The sequence below is a fragment of the Mesoplodon bidens genome, assembly GCF_964165515.1.
Source record: "Mesoplodon bidens genome assembly, chromosome: 5".
Taxonomy (NCBI): Eukaryota; Metazoa; Chordata; class Mammalia; order Artiodactyla; family Ziphiidae; genus Mesoplodon; species Mesoplodon bidens.
The window spans coordinates 75,772,111-75,792,385 of record NC_138161.1 but is presented as its reverse complement, the minus strand read 5'-3'; the positions used below and the strand labels follow the sequence as shown (position 1 = coordinate 75,792,385).

Genomic DNA, 20,275 nt, shown 5'->3' with positions numbered 1-20,275 from the left:
GTTTATGGAACACCTGCCATAAACCTAGAATTGTGGGAGGTATTAGAGGGGATAATCTATGGGTAGAAAGATAGAAGCATTTTTCACATGAACAGTCAGAGAAAAACAACCACTTTTTTATTTCTAATGTAGTAATGTAAAGTTGAACAAATTGTGCACTGTGCAACTTTTGCTTTATAGTTAGACTAAGAGGTGGGGTTGATGATTAGAATGGTTAATGGTAGGGAAGACATATCATTCATTTGTAAGAAAACAATTTGTATTTTCCAAATAGTATTCCCTAATTAGGTAATTGAATGCTGATGGCACTATTGTGTATGTAAGGATACTGATGTTCAGTCACAAAGTACATCAAAAAGAGAATTATTTCAGGATCCAGAATCCTTTAGTTTTTAGCCTTACGTTCATTCGTCTTTTTCCTTCCGAATCTCAGTCGAAACTTTAGTTTTTAACATACAGTCAGGAAGCAACTGATTCAACATTCCTTAGATTTTTTTTTCTCAAGTATAAATCTAAGTTATTCCTCTCATCAGTGACTCCTGATCACCCTAAAGATCAATTCCAAACTCCTTAGCATGGTGCCAGACCTTTCATAATCAAGCCTGTTTACCTCTCCAGTCCCCTCTCTCATCTCCTACCCCAGTTTTCCCATGTGTACCCCACATCATCCATACTGAACTATTTACAGTTCCTCAGATGCACAAGTTCTCTCACCTCTCTGATTTCACACATGATTTTCCTTTTGTCCACTCCTTTCCTAGCTATCTCCCAGCCATTTCCTCTTCATCCACCAGGTCTCAGCGAAGACATCACTTCCTCCAGGAAGTCTTCCTTGACACCCCCTTCAGACTGGATTAAGCGCTCCTTTTTTGCTCCCTTATCCCCCTGCACATTCCTTATCATGGCCCTCATTAGCCTATGCTATTAAGCGCCAGTTTGCCTCGAAGTCTCCCTAACAAGAACAAGAGTTCCCAGAGTTCCCAAATACAAGGAAAATAAGGTGGGCCCTGTGTTTTCACAGCTGCACTCTGAGAGCTTAGCTCAATAAATATTTTTCGGATGAATGAATAAATGAATAAAGAATGAACCACTTATTATTTGTTGATTTCTTATATTTCCTCAGAATTACAACCGGCCCCCTGTGATGGCATTAGCCATCCCCATTGCAGTGAAATTCCTCCACAGAGGCAACAAGGAACTGTGCAGGAATATGTCCAACTACCTGTCCCTGGCTGCAATTACCAAGGCAGACCTCCTGGCCGATCACACAGAGGTTATAGTAAAGAGCATACTCCAAGGTATGGTACAAAGGCTGAGCTTGGGGACGTGTTTTAACAATCATTTTAAAGTATTTTGATGAAGCAGTTATGGTTTGTGGAAAGTAAGACTTTGAGTATTGAGAGGTACGTTAGATTCTCTGCTTTGCCACTAGGTGGCTGGGGAACATGGATAAGGTTACTTGAGCTGGCTGAGTCGGGGTCTCTTCACCAGGCAGATGAATTCTTTGGACCCATTAGATGAGTCGCACGCTTCCTTTCAACTCTTGGTGTCTCATTTGGAGAACTGTGTTTTTCCGTGCTTCTGGTAATCTTGTCCAACTACCAACTGTGCAGAACCTGTCTGTACTAAGTGGAATGTGTCCCACTGCTGTCAGTGGCAGATGGAAAAGCTCTTCATCCTTTGTTTTCCAAAAGCACAAAATGCTAGATAAAATACACCAGAGAATGTGTAAAGACCTCTTAAATGTGAACACGATTTGGGACTGATTTATAATTGTGTTAAATACTACCATAAAGTATCAAATCAGGACATCTCTGTTAATGCTTTCATATTTGTATGAAAGAGATCAAGTTAGTGCAGTCAGAATATTCTCTTTTCTTGTATTGTTTTCCTTTGGTTTTAGATCTAACAGAAACCTTTTATTTTGGTTTGGGATCAAAGAGCAATATATGGTATTATTTGATAGGTACCCAAATATCCCCAGCCCTCATTAATATAAATGTCTGAGGTCCATGAGTATCTTGGCCCACATTTGACTGCCACAGGCCCACATGCTCAAATGGAGCATCAGCCCTCTGGAAAGTGCCCCCAGACCAAGTATTTCTGAAAGGCCCCAGTATTCTCTTCTTGGCACAGCATAGTGTGGTGATGCCCATCTCTACCACCCTGAGCCCAGCAAACTCTGTGGACTGCTACCATGGAGGCCCCAGAAATGGACTTGCCCTGCACTGTCCTGCCCGGGATGGCAGCCTCTGTCCCTTTGTGCTGTTACCCCTGAAGCTTCAGAAGCCACCAGTCCTCAGTCCACTGTGGTAGGATGGAGAAGAGAACCTGTCTTTCCCCTTCGTGTTAGACTTTGGTAGAGAGCCAGAGCAAGGTTGCTTGGCTCCCACTGTCAAAGTATGGTACTGAGTTCGCAGTAGAATATGTTGTTCCATTTTATCTGAAACTCTCTCTTCCTTCCCTGGGCTCAACTATCCACCCAGGAGTCAGGCTAGTAACAAATTAGTCCACCAGTCCTCAAAATTCCTACAGCCCACCAAGGACCAAGATTTTGTTCACCATACCAGACATTCCCAAGAAGAGTTCTTAGTACCCGCCCCCAACCCTGGACATCTGACCAGCCACCCCAGTGGTCTGCCAGATGCCCAGTTTGTCTGAACCCCAACCATGACAGTGGAAGTTTATCACTCTACATGTGCTCCCTTCTGAAGACTTGTCATTGATATTACTAGTACATATTATTCATTTCTCATTTTCTTTGGCTATAGGAATGAATTGCTAATTTCTCTTTATGCATTATCCTAAATTTGCTAAAAGTCCAGGAAAGCAATTTGCTTTTTTCACCACCTTGACTACATATTTGGTACAGATTTTATAGTAATTACAAACACACATGCCACACATTTTAAAACCATGATAGTTAGGCTTGCAAGTAACTGATTTATGAGGGGAAAAAATGCAATTGTCTCTTTGCACCTGCCAAGAACTTAACTCATGTATTTGTTTTGTTTTGTTTTGTTTTGTTTGAAATGCACTTTCAATGACAAAGAAATCTTTTGAAACGCAAAATACGCTTTCTGAATTAACTGCAAGTATTTAAAATAAATGATTTCGTTTATTTGATCTGGCACTATGAAAATCATCATAAAATAAATGAAAATTTAACTTATAAAAGGTTGGGACTAAATATTTCAGGGTTAGATTTTTAGGACTGATGTATCTGTAAAACTCTGCAATCACTCACATAAGCCTATCAAACTCTGAGTTGCAAAACGGAAGGGATCTTTGTGTCTCTGAGTAGTAAGTTTCCTGCTCTGCAAACCTTTGTCATATATCCCTTGCAAAACAGCCTTAGGAGGCATCATTGGGATTTCTTTTGTCTTTACATATCGTTTTCTCCCCCTTCGATTTTCCTCCTTGATTTATATTATCCTAATCCTTATTCTCCCATTTTTCTACTTCTGCAGAAAATGCTAAAGTGTTAGAGTTATTTGATTTGATCTGTTTTTATAAGACTAGAATTGTAAAATTGTAGAATCTTAGGTTGATTCAGCTCAGTTACCCAGGCAGTGCTTGAATCCCCACAAAATTGTCATCCATTCAATGATAACAATAATAATTATAATAACAGTAATAACTACAATGGCTAGAATTTATTTCATGCTCTCTTTATGCCAAATGCTGTACTAAGCATTTTATACTGGTTAAATCATTTAATCCCCACAAGAATTCCATAACAGAAGTGCTATTATTACCCCATTTTACCAGTTAGTTATATCTTAAGTAACAGAAACCCAGGTATAAATAGCTTGCTGATGATGAAGAAGAGGAGGAAGAGAAGAAGGAAGAGGAGGAACTCCTTACTGGCACACATGACTGAAAAATGCATGAATGTATCAGACTTCCCATATGGATTGATTCAGGACTCAAATGTGGTCCCAAAAAGTCATTACTCGGTTCTGCTTCCTGTGGATTGGTTTCACTTTCATGTTTCATGCAATGGGCCTCTCTCATCATGAGAGCTCACATGAGCTCACATCATCATTAATACCAGTTAAGAAAAAGAAGCTCCATATCCAGTCTTATTGTCTCTGTTTGACCACATGCCCATTTCTGAACCAATCCATCATTGCTGCCGGGAGATACAGTACTTCAACTGGCGGGACTAGGGTCATGAGCCACCCTCAGAGCAGGAGTTGATAGTAAACTCAGCAGAACCACATGGATGAGGAGTAGATAACCCGAAAATCCACTGTAGCCAACAGTGTCGTCAATTAATACTGGGTACCAAAAAATAGCCTTACGTAAATATTTACTTTTATCCCTTTATACTTCTTAAGAGATCCAGTTCATTTCTTTGGCATGCCAAGATCTCACTGATAATGATCCGCCATTTCAATATATCTCCAATTCTTCCAAGGTTCTTGTCATCTGTAAATTTTATGAACAGAAGCACTCTATCTTCATTTTAAAACGGTTATGAAAAGGTAGACCCGATGGGGCCAGGCAAGCCTTGTGATGTACCAGTGGCAACTAAACCCTTACCCTTGGTTGGTGTTATTCCATTGATCATATTTTTTCAATTGTGTTATATACACGTCTATCCCTAATTCCAAACCAAATGCGTCCTTTAAGCTTAAATCAATCATGAGAGACTGTCAAATGGGGTTAAATATTTATCCCTGAAGGCTAGTTCCAAGCCAATGTTTTACTACTTCCCATTATTAATGATTGTATATGAGTAATACTATTTACTTTTATATTAAATGTAAATATGAATTCATTTATTCAAATTGCTTAGACTCCATTTGTCTGTTTTGTGTTCTTTGAATTCTCCCAGTGAGAAGGAAATTCTGAAAGTCCTTCTTTTTGGAGAAAGGATTAAAGGCATGAGCAGAACGTTGTCTTGATTTGTATTAGTACTTGAGCGCTAAGGAGATAGAGAACCTGAATGTCCCTATATCTAATAAGACAATTCTGTCAGTATTTTTAAATCAACCCACCAAAAAAAAAAAAAGCCTGTCACATTTAGTATTATATGCAAATTAGAACAAATATGCAAGGAGTAATTACCGTCTTATCTAAACTTTTTCATATAATTAAAAAAGAAGATAGGGAGGGTGGGAGGGAGATGCAAGAGGGAGGAGATATGGGGGTATATATATATGTATAACTGATTCACTTTGTTATAAAGCAGAAACTAACACACCATTGTAAAGCAATTATACTCCAATAAAGATGAAAAAAAGCATTATGGGAATGTATGGACACAGATTTTTGTATAACAATATTAATGAAACTACAAAACAGAACCTAAAATATTACTTTAATGAATACGTGCACAATATCTTGAAGGTGAATCACAGTACAGTTACCCTTTTATTCTGCTTGCTTGGTAGTTTACACATGTCATTATATATGCCTGCCTGCACTTAGCTGTGTTGACAATAAATTAATGTGGTAATTAAAAAAAAATTACATTCTCCAGCTAATTCTATAAGGCTGGTATAGCCATGATATCAATACCAAAGGACAATATAAGAAAGGAAAATATAGACCCATTCTAATTATAGGATGCACAACTCACAAAAATTTTAGCAAAGTGATTCTAGCAATGCATAAAGAATATAATAGTTAACATTCGTTGAGTTCTTGCTCTGTACCAGGTACTAGTCTTTTAACTCATATAATTCTCCTAATAGCTTATGAGGGAGGAACTATTATTATCCTCATTTTATAAAAGTTATCCCAGGAATTCAAGGATGACAATATTCAAGATGTAATTCTCCATAGTAAAAGACTAAAAGGGAAAAAAGTCATGTGATCAGTAAAAGCATCTCATAAAATTCAGTATCCATTCATGAAAAAAATAAAGAATGCAACCTAGGAATTTTGGAGAACTTCCTGAAACATTAAGAGGATATAATATATATATGTATATAACTAAGAGATATATATATATCCTTTCCTTTTGTAAAATTCAAAGCCTGTTCGTGATTAAAAAAAAAAAAAACCTCTCAGCAAACTAGCAATAGAGGGAACATCCTTAATGTAATAAAGGATATCTGCAAAAACCTACATCTAAAATCATACTTAATGAGGAAATGTTGAATGCTTTCCCATTGAATTAAAAAGATAAGACAAGGATGTCCCTTGGGTAATTAATTTGTTTTCTGCTTAAATCATATCAGGGCAATTTAATATTTTGTAACATCAGAACCTTTTCAGAGTGGGAGATTTGTTTTTCAGTGGTCCTGAATAATTCTTCAAACTTGTTCTTTGCTATGTGAAGATGCTTTGTTAAACCTGTCCAGTATTGGAATATAAAAGCACAACCAATGCTTAGTGCAGCATGAGTTAGCATATCTTTCACCTAGGAAGTTGACAGTATTATTGGTGATCCCTAAAATGAGGGTATCACCAACTGTAAGGGACTATTTGAGAGCCTATAGGGAAACCCTTTCCAAATTTTTATTTGGAACTCTGATGCAATGCACACCACTACTATCAAAACTAAAAACAGTGACGTCCTTTCATCTGCATTTCTGAATCAGTGGTCATAATAAGGAAATATTCCTCTCTGTCAATATGCCTTTTACACGGTCCTCTGGCACAAATCACAAGATGACCTCAAATGATTTGAAACTCAAGTAGAAAGTCTTTGGAAAGAAATGTAATCTTGTCTCAGCAAGAGTCCAGATTCCTTTCTGACTTCCTGGCAATAGCCTAGAAAAGACTGTCTAGTTAATTATGATAAATTTACCTCATTTCTTCCTCAATGTGAGACAAAGTTCAAACCACTGATTGGTGAGCTGTCTCAGAGAAATTGAGATAGAAAATTGACCTCCCGTTTATTGTGGCAGTGATAATATGTACCAAATAGTGTGGGTGTGAGGCTTAAATAGATAAAGCAGCTATACTTTGCACAGTGCCGGGCCCACAGTTCATCAGCGGTTACCATGATTCTTCTTTTTATCACCATCATCATAATCATCATCATCATTAGTGTCATTACTGAGTGTCTGCTGTATACCAAGCCCATACTAAAATATTAAAGGCAGAATCACATCCATTTGTATAGTTTTGTAATTTCTGGGGACATACTTAGCCATTAAAAATTCATGATACAGTTATTCTTCAAGGAAAAGGTTTTAAGTTCACCATATTACAGGTTGTTGAGAAAGAATTTATTAATCAAATATTCTAGAAAACAGGCTACCAAAGTAATCTCATTAAGAATATTCAACCTGAATATTAATAGATATAGGGAAATATTAAATATAATGTTATAAAAGTAATACAAATGTGGAACAAGAAATGGAGACACATCTTAAATCAGAAAAGATTCTCTTCTGAGTCGTTAACCAAGTCTTGGATCTGATGCACGCCAGAGTTTGCACCTTCCTGACTTCACCAGCAGATGTTGCTGTGAAGTAGAATAAGGCGGCCTGCACAGTTATAAGCATCCATGGGCCGAACTCTGAGAATAACTTACCCACAATGGAAGGGAATCTTTATATTTATTTGTTTGTATTTTTGTTTGTTTGCTTATTTTTTATTTAATCCACTGGGAACAACTTGAAAAACATTTTTATGATAACTGTTTCATTTCAAAAATTATTTTAGGGTTTATAAAGCATTTTTAGATACATTATCTCTTGTTATATCATTTTCATAATACCCCTTCAGCAAGGTAGGTAAGTCCTGTTATCCCCAGTTTTTTGGCTAATTGGAGATTCATAAAGATTAGTTAGCAGGCCTGACATTTTATAGTTAGTGGGTAATGGTGCTAGGATTTGAATGTTGTGTTTCTGACCCCAAGCCCAGCAAGCTTTCTGCTATAGTCCAGTTTTATAAAACCAAATGCAAGGGTCAGCAATCTGAGTTTTCAAGTTCACTGAATCCAGGAATATATAAGTGAACACATACAATTACTTTGACCAAGATTTTTAACTTTTTGAGTGCCCTCCCTCCCTTCCTTCCTTCCTTCCTTCCTTCCTTCCTTCCTTCCTTCCTTCCTTCCTTCCTTTTCTGTCTTTTTATTTTTGGCTGTGGTGGGTCTTCATTGCTGCACGTGGGCTTTCTCTAGTTGCGTTGAGTGGGCTCTAGGCGTGGGCTTCAGTAGTTGTGGCGCCCGGGCTTCAGAAGTTGTGGCGCATGGGCTTAGTTGCTCCGCGGCATGTGGGATCTGCCCGGACCAGGAACCCATGTCCCCTGCATTGAGAGGTGGATTCTTAACCACTGCACCACCAGGGAAATCTTTGAGTGCTATTTCTTAGTGGCTAAAATACAGTTCTGGAAACAGTTGGCCTTAGTAAACTTCTCAAAGAAGAGCTTTCTAATATAAAATTTAAAAGGAGATGAAATAAAAATCAATTATAGTTTCTTCATTGTTTGTGAATCTGTTTATTAAAGTGAAGTTAGTTGAGTAATTGCCAATACCTAGCTCTAAAATTCTATAATATATACTTAATAGTCAACTGTTCTGGATATATTTTAAAGGAATTAATGCTTAATTAAAAGCCAACTCACATTGCAATAGACAAGGAAAATATATCAACTCTATCTTGTTCAGATACTCTCTCTGCAAAAAAGTTGCTCTACTTACATACATATGTAGGTACTAGAGTGACAAAGTGACAAAGTGTCACAGTTTGCCTAGGACTGAAGGATTTCCTGGAACAGGGGACTTTCAGTACTAAAGCTGGGTTGGTCCTAGGCAAACCAGGACACTTTGTCACTCTAGCACACGTACATAATATTTTATATTTTGTACATGTAATGTATTATATATTAGTTATACATGTATTTTTTCCTCTGAATAACTTGAGCCATCTTGCACAATTCTTTTACTGTGCTATATAATATGATGAGGCCCTCAGTAACCATCCTGGTGAGTGAAACTCTTTGCCAATGTGCTAGACTAAGCCAGAACGCTGATATTTCTCTTTAGATTATTTTATCACTATTTTACACATTTCTTACTTCCTCCTTTTGCTGACACTGTGTATTCTAAAACTCGTTAAATGCTATTAGTGTAAAGAAAAGAGTCAGATAGCCAGCTTCCTGAGACTGTAAAGTGTATTTTGTACATATAGTCTGAGTGTTTTGAGGGAATAAAGTGCTTGGTCTTTTTTATTAAAAAGAAAAATTGCTCTACTGGATCAGGATTAGATTAAGTGGTCAACCAATAGTGGATTGAAGAAGATAAAGCTGTATTATTTTGTTGTTGTTGTGTAAAAGAAGTGCAGGGACAGGCAGCCTAGGGCTGGCAAAACAGCTTCATAATATTAAAGGCCCAAGCTTATTCTATATATTGTTATGCTAAATCTCTTGATCTAAGATGGTTGCTGAAATTCCAGCCGTGATTACCATATTCCCATCAGTCAGAAGGAGGAAGGGAAAGGGAATCACATTCGTTATTTCACCATCAGCCAGAACATAGTCATTTGGCCACATCTAGCTGCTGGAAAATAGAGAGACTTTACTCTGAGTGGCCATACATACCATTAAAACCAGAATTCTGTTACTTAGGAAAAGAGGGAAAATAGATATCAGGGAACAATTAGAAGTCCCTAGAACACTTATCCAGATTTACTGCTGTAGCAGAGGTAATTTCTACTTTAGTAACTCAAGGGTTACTTTCTTTTTTTCAATTTGTTTCTTCTCTGCCTTCAACATGTAATTCCTGTTAAAAATTAAAAGTTCCCTTACATTTAACTCTATCAGCATATGAATTTGCATATCTCTTGGCCAGCATCATCTTGGGTCTCTTGAACAGATGTAATTCATGCTGAAATGTGAGAAGGAATTGAAAGCATGCCTAACTCTCTGCTGAAGGTTCGGTCAAGTATTTCCTCCTTCAGCTCAGCATTCAGAGTCATAGACAGTGGCTAAACAGGGACTTGCATATGGCCACTGTGCCTGCAACCTTGAATTATGTAATCTCCAAGTGTCTGAGACTGACCTGTAACCTCAAAACTGGGAAGGATTTTCTTTGAGACACTTCACCCTGGCTTTGTGGGTCTCACGAGCAGGGTGAAGCTGTATTGATATCATGAGTATATCTTCAAAGATTCCTAGATTTATAGAATTTCACTGGACACTAAGAGTTTAACCCCCTCCTTTTACTGAGAAGTTCCAGAGGAGTTAAGTAACTTGTCTAAGGACCAGGCTAGTTAGTTACAAAATGTGGTTTGATAATTACTCCTGGCTCCCTTCTCCAAACCTCATGAACAGGAGATGACCTGTGGTTGTTCAGGTCCTACCTTTAGGTGGACACATCATCACTGGTTCTACCACATTTCCTACTGATGTTCAGACGTGGCTTTGTGGTTCTTCTGTCAGCCCTTGCTTGCATAGCCTCTACAGGAGGAGAACATTAGTGTGGTAGAGAGTTATCTCCCCATCTACAGGATGAAGGGACTTGACTGTCCTCCCCTTTATGCATAAGAGAATGGGATGTGTATTAAGGGCAGAAGTCATTGTTTCTTTTCCAGATTTTTAGATCTTCCCGTTAACAGTCCTAAACCATCTCTTGCAGATATCATGTGAATCTGAGGAACTCTGAATATAATTCATATTTCCCCCCTGTATACATGGGACAGAAAGTTGTATACGCTCATAGCATCATCAAATTGGAAGGAATCATTATTTCTTCAATTCCTTGATTTCTCAGTTGAGGAAACTAAAACCCAGAGAGATGAATTGACTTAGCCAAGATCATATTTCTTGCCTATGATTTATAGGAAGCCAATGCTTAAAACAACTCTATAGTTTGTTTCTAACAATAGTAACTATTACTATTTACATAATAGATTAGTATCTGAAAACTAATTGCCTGCTTTAGATTAAAAAAAGTGTGGATTTGCTCCCAAACATTTTAAATTTATAATTAGATGACATGGACTAGTTTTATAAAATATTTTATTTACAGTAGAGATTTACAAAAATAGTCTCAATAAAATTAATACAAAACCATTTTACAATATAACTTATATAACTATCTCCTCAAAAAAGTGACATTTGATTATAACCCACACTACATTTGTATTTGTTAAGTCACATGGTAGTATAAATATGTTCTATCATCATTTTTTCATAATAAGGTATGTACCAATAACAATGAACAGTGGACAACAAATGTTATTTTATTATTCTTCCAATGTAAAATTCATCTCTGGCCAAAACAAAATTAGCCAAAGAAAAGTAAAACAATTGTTCTTCTGTTCAACCATACAGTCTTTTTTCATTATTTGAGAGTTTATCTGACAAAGACACAGCATTAATCTGAAAGCCCATGGCATAAAGTCTAGTAACAATATCCCCAAAAGCCTTCTCCAATGTCTCCCCTTCGACTATTTATTCAGTATTTTGCCAAGATAAATAAAGATTGATCTCAACTCTCTCCTTCATTAGTCTCAAGTGTTCTTAATAATGCATTCAGGTTTTTAGACCTTCCCAAGTGGCATATGCTTAAAATGTGAGTTTCTTTCTTTGGCTTTAAGTAGAGTTTCACCACACTTAAGAAACGTACTGCGCTCCTCCGTGGGGCTGAATCTCCGTGACTGCCCACCCAACCACATTGCCCCGGATGTGACAGGACTCTGCTTCTCCAGTCTTTCTTATGTCTTCATTGCTGAGAACATGATCCCAGATGTTGAAGCCCGTGAGCCTGCCAGAAAAGGCTAATGTCTCATCAAAGCCACCACCCACACAGCAGCCATTCTTTTCTTGGCCAACCTGCAGGATTCCTCCCTCGGGAACAACGTGACCTGTGGCCATGTCTACAGTGGCGGCCACCAGGTCACCATTTACCCACAAGGCCACGCGCCCTTTCTCTGAATTCCAGGTGCTGCACAGATGGGTCCACATTCCCAGGGAAATCACAGTATCGGTGACCAGTCTGTTTTCCTCTCCACCCACCACAAGCACGATGGACTGATAGCTGAGGTACAGCTGGATCTCATATGGATTCCTCTTTGTGCCATAGGAAAACAGGACAGTTTTGTTTAACACATCTGTGGCTTTGACCCAAATGCAGGCACTGAAAGCCTCAAGTTTCATTGGTGTTGCTGGATGCACACTTGCAAAAATCTTCTTGGAACGCATGGGGAATAAAATCGCTGTTTCACAACCTAGAGTAGCAAGGAAGTAACAATATGAAAGAAAATACAAATTCATTCCGAAATGATTCTGGCAGTTAGGTATTTTAGGATGGGCCTTTTAATGACTACAGTTAAAAACTATATGCAGCAAAATGTTATGACTTGAGGGGCCCAAGTATAATCTCTATAGAGGAAAGAAAACAGGAATAAGGAAAATCAACTGTCTCATTCAGAAGCATGTAAATGGAAAAGAAGGCACACAGAGAAATGGTAAAATTGGGTTTGAACTTGGGCACTCTGGCTGCAGGAGCCACACCCTTAACCAGCACACTGCATTGTAGAAGAACCCCTGGATTTGGCTAAAAGAGCTGGAATTCAGTTTGTTTTACTACTAGTAAGCTGTGTTGCTTTCGATGAGCCCCACAATCTCTCCAGGCTTTATAGTTATCTGTCAAAGGCTCTTCCATTCTCCTTGTAATATTCTGCAAGTCTGTAAAGAACAAGCATGTAGCAGTCGAGAAGAGCTCTGTGCACCAAAGATATGCTTAAAAATTCTTACTCTGTCCACATGCTTATAAATGCTATGTAAGCTGTAACAGAAAACCTTTAAGGAAGAGTGAATTTTTCCAAGGGGTCGAATAGAGTATATATTTCTGCTAATACGCACTTAGAAGGAGACTTTCAAACTTGGGGGTTGGGAGCTCAGTAAATTCCCACCTCTGTCCATCTCCAGGTCACATGGCCAGTCAGGGAGCTGCAGATGCTGAACTGAAGACCTTTTAGGTGTCTCTAGGAAATAATGTGCTAAAACCTTTAACAAGTGAGCTCTGCCTTGTGCTAACCTCATATATGTATAAAAGACCATATAAAGAAAGAATTTTTTAAAATCTAAATTAGGGCTAGGTATTCAGTTTATAACAACCTAAAGAAGATTTACCATAAGATATCTTTAAAAAGCAAACTCTCAGAGCTTTTAAAGACTAACTGGTGAATAGACAGAACTTACAGGAACCAAATATCCATGCAAAGTGTGGTAAACTAAGCTAACTGCCTACAAGTGGCTGAGGGCTAGGCTCCATTCTGAAAAAATTAAGCAGATGGACCTTATCCTTTAGAAATAGTCAGAGAAGATAATGAGGTTCAGAAAATCCTAGAAAAATAACTATCATACTAAAGCACAAAATTGGTCCTGTCATACTTTGGTATTAACTTTTTCACTGAATAACTTGAATTTCTGAAGATTTTTAAAAATTAATTTTTAATGAGGTGTTGATTCTTTTTTCAGATGAAATTGGTAGGTACATGCTTTTCTAGCTATGTTATTTAAATCAATCAAAGATCATGGAACAAAAGATCACCATATGCATGGGCATTTGACATATTCTCTGTAATGTTTCAGTAGTGTTCAGAGAGGGTGCCAACTACAATCTCATGAACTGATTTCCTGTTTAAATAAGCCCAGGCAGTTAGGACTGCATTCCAAAGCCTTCCTTGATTGCTTCTCAGAGACCCAGCTTCCCCTGTCGGCTGCACTGGTTATGTGAGTTCATGGAGTAGAACTGCATGTTGACAAGTTTTTTTGTGGCTTCTTTTGGGGGCCAGTGATTGAGGCTCTTGATATGTCTTTAAAATGTCAGAAACTCTCTCATGAAATGGCTTTTAACTAATAGGTTTTTCTGATTATATTATCAAAGGCCAAACAGAATTAAAACCAGGTTCTTAAGAGGCTGACAACAGAATGATTAGGAATCCCTTAGGAGCCAAGCTGGCAGGAAACCAAGAGAGGAGAAATCAAAGCATGTGGGTAAAAGTATTAGTAGAGGATGTATTATAATAAGAAATTAACATTTTTGAATTCAGAAATACATCCCTCTTCTGCTCTAACTAGTATGCAGAGGTGGAAGTGAAACAGCGTAATTCTTCAGTTTTCCTGGTATGTGATATGTACAATGATATTACATGGTTTGCAAAAGACAAGAAATGTCATCCACTAAAACAGCTAAAGAATTATAATTTGTCTTCTTGTCACTTACATTGAGGATCTATTGTATATTTGATTTTATGGTTTTTCCCCCCTCTGAAGCCCTACTTAATATTTTAAAAAATATGTTCTGTACTGATAGACAGTCCTCAATTATTTAGGAAAGACTCATATTCTGGTATGGTTTCTGCAATTTTAAATGAAACATGCTCTCACACATGCATGATTCTTCTCCTACCCCATCTAATAAGAGTTGCTTTATTGGACATAAAGAAAGGATGGTGCTTTTTGTGATTGTTTTCTGTTCATAAGATGCTCAGGAAAAGTGTAAGTCATATTTTCTTACATAGGACACAGATTTTCTAATGTAACCCACAATTGTTACATCACCATTTCTTAGAAATTTTGACTTACAAAGGAGTGTTACTTGGCTCCAAATCTACTCTTTATTTCCTTGAACCGTCTTTAAAATGTATTATTTCGGGCCCACATGTGTTTGAATATTCACTTAGTATTACATGGGACTTCAACAGGTTGCATCTGGTTTGAACTGCCTCTTTCCTGTTTCACCCTGATCCTCCACATCCCTGGGGTGCCACCTGGATACCAGTTGGCTCCTACATCTTACCGTCTCTCTTTGGATCCCTCAGCCTCTGGTTTATTCCAAACCTCCCACCCTGGACCTCACTCTGGCACTCATTTCACAGACCCGAGGCCTGGGGGGACCCCTTGGGAGATCAGATTCAGCCTCAAGTCTTTTGTTTGGAACTGGCAGGGAGGAGGGGCCAGCCCAGGGATTGGAAAATGTTCCTAAAAATTAGGCTGGGCCCTGAAATAGCGCGGGGAACCAGAGCTCTCCTAAAGAGAGAAGCTGGCTAAAATTAGACGAAGTGGAAATCCCTAACGGAGGGAAGCTGACACCGAGAGAGGTCACGGTTATAACCGGCCAATAGAGCTCCTGTAACGCCTGGTCGGATCGGGTGTCAGTCTGGGGCCCCTTGACGTCTATTTCAAGACTCTGATGATTACGTGCACATCTATCTTCTGGGTTCCTCAGGACTGGAGACTACTTTTGAAAGCAATTTTCCCGCCTTGTATGGTGTGTCTGAGCTCTGTGACCATGCATGGAGAAACAGAAGGGGGTGTGTGTGTGTGTTTCCTCCCACTAAAGCCTCCCCTAGAGGGTTGGCTGACTCGGCGTCCCGCAAGTCGCGCTCCGAGAACGAAGCCGCGTGGGGGTCCCCGCCCGGCCCAGCGTCCTCACCTGCTGGCAGCCAGCGTCCTGCCGCCCAGCGCTGCACAGCGCGGAGGTCGGCCTGCGTCTGCCGCAGCTCCTCGAGCACTGCGCCAAGGGCCCGCCCCGCTTCCTCCTGCGGCTGCAGTGCCCCGGCTTCCTCCAGGCGCGCCAGCCTGCGGCTCGCGTCGCGACTCGCCTGCAGCAGCTCATCCAGCGCCCGGGCCAGCCTGGCCTCGGCGGGGGCCACCGGCGCGCACGGCCTCGCCAGGCTGCCCGCCAGCCGGCCCAGCTCAGCCCGCAGCTTCTGCAGCTCACCCCGGAGGACGTCGTCGGTGGCCTGCAGCAGCATGCCCTCCCGCATCTGCGAGTTCTCCAGCATGATGAAGAGCTTGTCCCACTCGGAGTTCTCCCGACTGCAGTCGCACGGCGTAGCTAGAGCACGGGACACACACGCGTTAGCGACCCGCCCAGGCCCTCCTCGGGTGTGCCTTGTAAAATGCCGACCTCCCTCGGTGGTCCCAAGTACTCATACCCAGTACCCCCCTTTCCTTTCAGGATACCTGTAAAAAAACAGCATGTAAATATCTCGAGTATGACGGAAACCCTGCAAGTTTATATGAAGTTGAACTCTATGAAATTGCCGTTCATGGAGCTCAAAACGAGAATATCGGCGATTTCATACAGTTTGACCCATTATGTATCTCTGACAAGAAGTAACTTTTTGAAACCTCTCCCTTTCCTAACGTGCTTTTCTCTTTTGCAAAACAAACTAAATTTTTTGCTTATTTCATTGGCTACAAAATATATGTATAATACTTAGACCCAAAGAGGCGGATATGTAAATAGGGTTAGCAGAGAAACAGTTAAAATGAACTTACGGTCCTCAGTGGGATGGAGTCCATTGTCTATTTCATTGTCCAGATTCACATACATGAGCTCATATTCATCCGAGTTCTCGGCCGACACTGCAGACCAGAGAGCACAAAACAGAATCACAGGGAGATGCATTGCTGAAGAGACAAAGTTCTTCCCACAGACGGCGGGAGGGGACGAGACAAGAGGCTCTCAAGTGAGTGGAGAAGGAGCGGAGGAGAGTGAGAGGCAGGAGCTGAGAGCCCTTAATAAATGCTGTGGAAGGTCTGAATGGGGATGAATGAGTAATGCCAGTGGCACTGCGTTCACGGGAGTTCCCCTGAATTGGGGGGGAGGGGTGGGTGGGAGGGCGAAGGAGACGTGGGGAGTTGCACAATAGTAAACCACAAAGGTTTACACTGCAGTCAGATTAATTGGAAGAGGGTCAGAGGGGAAAGAGGTGGGGAGACTGGGCTAGGACTGTCTCCCCCTGGGGATTAGCTGTTGTAACTTGAATTGGTAGCACTGAAGGATGAGAGGGAGGGGAGGGGTGTTAGGGGGAGAAATAATTCAGCAGGCATAGAGGTGTGAAACCAAGAGCATCATTTCAGCATTTTGTGTGCACTCACATTGTTTCACCACCATTATGTATAGAAAACTTTTTTTCACTTTTCTTTGTACACAGTTTTACAAGTCTAAACTGTGAAAGTTACTCTGATTTCAAGATAAACCAACACAGTAAAAATTTGTATGGCTCTAGAAGCCAAATCCATTCCGAGTTATTCCACCTTTAATCCTTCTGGAGTTGCAACTATACTTTTATAATGGACTTTCTAATGACAAACACAGCAAAACTGGTAACCCTAAAATGAGAAGGAGCTGGGGAAAAGGAATTAACTGATTTTAGGTATGTTTCTTTTCATAACCTGAAATTATGTGGATATATTATTTCACTAGGCTTAGAGTCAAAGATCATGTTTCTAAAGTAAATTTAGGGATTCCTGCTTCTGCCAATATATGGAGATCTATATAAGCTGAAAACTCTGGTGAAAAAAATACCTAGAAATGTGTTTACATTAGAATAATAATAAAAACTTTAAATGTACAAATAAGCTTCCAATAAAGTAAGGGAAATATCCAGAGGCCAAAGAGAGGGAACCAAAAACAGACCAGTAAGCGCAAGAGCTGATGCTAGGCCCCCTCCCCCCAGGGGAGGTGAAGGGGTGGACATGTTATCCGTTCTGTGATAACCAAGTGTTAATGGCCATATGGGAACAAGGCTTAGGCCAGGGTGAGGAGTTACTGATTGGATTTCAGTTGGTCTCTGCCCTAGCACAAGAAAGTGAGAAGTAAGCATAGCTCTCTTTGACTGAACTCTACAGGGTCTCTAAGAGTTTGTGACTTTGGGCCTGCCCTCATTCGTGTTCCAGATTCAAATGTATACTATCTGACACAGTAAAAATAAATTCATAATAAAAATTATTTAAACATATGAGGGAACAATCCACCATAAATGGGAACCAACAGAAACCAAAAGGGATTAGACACCCCTCCCTCAAGAATTTCATTTATTTAAAATATCAGCTAGAAACTAGAAAATAAGTGTGTTTAAAGTGATTTAAGATCTAGAAGAAGGAATTGGAAACATGAAAAAAGAAAAAGACACTCATTTTTTTTTAAGAATCAAATATAACTTCTAGAATTAAAAAAAGTTAATTGAAATTTTTTAAAAATTCAAGGAATGGATTAAATGACAAATTAGGCTTAAGCTGAAGAGAATATTAAGGAGTTGGAAGAAAGAGCTAAGAAAGTAATTCTAAAGTCCTTTCATTGTTCAAGACAGGAAAATTAATTTTTCTTTGTTAGTTCAAGAATGTTTATCTTTTAAAGGAAAGCCACCAAAACCAAAAGGAACTAAAATGTCCAAATAGAAGGAATAGAGTGAATTAAAAAAATACCAAAAAACTTGACCTATTCAATAGGAAGCAGTGAAGTAGGGAAGAAAAGCACAGACAGAACAAGATAAGTAAAAAGCACAATGTAACCTAAAAATAAATCCAAATATACCAGTAATCACTATAAATATTAATGAAACAAACTTTCAGTTAAGAGACAAATGTTTGTCAGATAGAAATATTTTTTAAGTCCAGCTATAAGTCACTTACAAGAGTCACACATAAAACATAAGAATCTAGAAATCTTGAAAACAAAAAAATTTAAAAGTGGTGAGAGAATATACCAAACAAGAGCAATTCGAAAAAGCTAGCATAGTTGTATTAATATCAGTCAAAAGTAGACATTAAAGCAAAGAGAGCAATTAAATTATGATGAAACGCTTTACCAGGAAGATATCTCAGAACTATCTGGTAGTTTCAAAAAATATGCCAAATATTGACAGGCTTATAAGAAGAAATTGACAAATCCATAATCATAAAGACAGGTTTTAGCGAACTTCTCATAACTGATAGGTTCACTTCTGTCATAACTGATCATTCAAATGCCAAAAAAGCTGCGAAAGGATACAGAAATTTAAACTACATAATTTAAATTTTGATATGATGAAATATACGGAACATTGCTCAGAAGGTTTGATAAGCAAGTTCTACCAAGCAAGGAACACATAATCCCCATCTTATATAAACGGCCTCTGAGAATAGAGTGTGCAGGAATGCACTAAATTCTTTTTATATGTCTAGTAAGTGTGATACTAAAAAGAGACAAGGTCAGTACAAGAAAGGAAAACTGCAAGTCAGTCTCATTTAAGGATATAGATGTGAAAGCTCTAAATGAAGTATGAGCCAAAATCCAGCAATCTATGCATTAAAATGCATCATAACCAAGCTGAGTGTATTCTAAGAGCACAAGATTGATTAAACATTAGAATATTCATTAATTTACTACAATAACAAGTTAAAGGAGAAATCATATGGTCATGTGGACAGGCGCTGAAAATCGTTTAATAAAATTCAACACTTATTCATGTTCAAACTAGGAAACAGGAACTTAAACTGATAAAATGTAAATACCAAAAATGTATAGAAACATGTACATACATTATGATGAATCCTTAGAAACATACTCTTTAAAGACAGGAATAACAAAACGATACCAGTGGACACTGGTTCTATTCATCAAAGTGTTTGAGGTCCCAGCCTGTAAAATGGGACAAAAAAGAAATGTAAGGAATAAGGATGGAAAGAAACTAAGTTGTCATCAGTTATTATAAGTTGATTATCTATATACAGAAAATCTAAGAGACTCTAAAGACAGTTTATTAATAAAAGAACTAAACTTTTGCTGGATGAAAGGTCAATGTACAAAAATCAGTTGCTCTCTTTTTTTTTTTTTTTTTTTTGCGGTACGCGGGCCTCTCACTGCTGTGGCCTCTCCCACTGCGGGGCACAGGCTCCGGACGCACAGGCCCAGCAGCCATGGCTCACAGGCCCAGCCACTCCGCGGCATGTGGGATCCCCCGGACCGGGGCACGAACCCGTGTCCCCTGCATCGGCAGGCGGACTCTCAACCACTGCACCACCAGGGGAGCCCAGTTGCTTTCTTAATACAGCACATAAATAGAAAATATCTTTAAAAGACCAAAAACTTTCATTTACAATAACAACAACAAATATGGAATACCTAGGAATCTATTTAATAAAAGATATATAAGGCACAGCTAATATCACAAAACTTTGAAAGACATAAAAAAATTACATAGATAAAAGAATATATCAAGTTCTTGAATAAGAAGACAGTTTCACAGAGATGTCAATTATTCCAAATTAGTCTATATATTCAATGTGAAGAAAAAAATCCTAACCTAGTTTTTCAAGGAAGTTGGCAAACTAATGGTAAAATTTATATAAAGTAGAGGAAATTGAAACAGAAGATGAAGAAATTTGCCCTGTGAGATATAATGATTTATTATAAAGTTATTGTAATGAAGAAAATATATAATTGGTGAAGGTATGACAAATAACCATAAACAGATCCAGATACATGGGAAACTTTATATATGAAAGAGGTATTACAAATCAGAAGGGAAACAGTTAGCCACTCAATAAATTGATCTGGGACAATTGTTTATATACACACAAA

General features: G+C 38.8%; 2 protein-coding genes across 6 annotated transcripts in view; one reads left to right on the top strand and one right to left on the bottom strand.

Annotated features, from left to right (window-relative positions):
- The window catches only part of VEPH1 (ventricular zone expressed PH domain containing 1), a 281,487-nt gene that overhangs the window by 42,815 nt on the left and 218,397 nt on the right, over nucleotides 1–20,275 (top strand). For all 5 annotated transcript variants that reach the window (XM_081235438.1, XM_081235437.1, XM_081235436.1 and 2 more), the window contains exon 4: nucleotides 1,124–1,298. In XM_081235438.1, the coding sequence (XP_081091564.1) occupies nucleotides 1,124–1,298 (175 nt within the window). The remainder of the gene's footprint in view (nucleotides 1–1,123; nucleotides 1,299–20,275) is intronic.
- PTX3 (pentraxin 3) lies at nucleotides 10,968–16,336 on the bottom strand (the record flags this gene model as incomplete). Its single annotated transcript, XM_081235441.1, has 3 exons — nucleotides 10,968–12,140; nucleotides 15,356–15,760; nucleotides 16,207–16,336. The coding sequence occupies 3 exons, from the start codon at nucleotides 16,334–16,336 to the stop codon at nucleotides 11,527–11,529; spliced, it is 1,149 nt and encodes a 382-aa protein (XP_081091567.1). The 3' UTR covers nucleotides 10,968–11,526.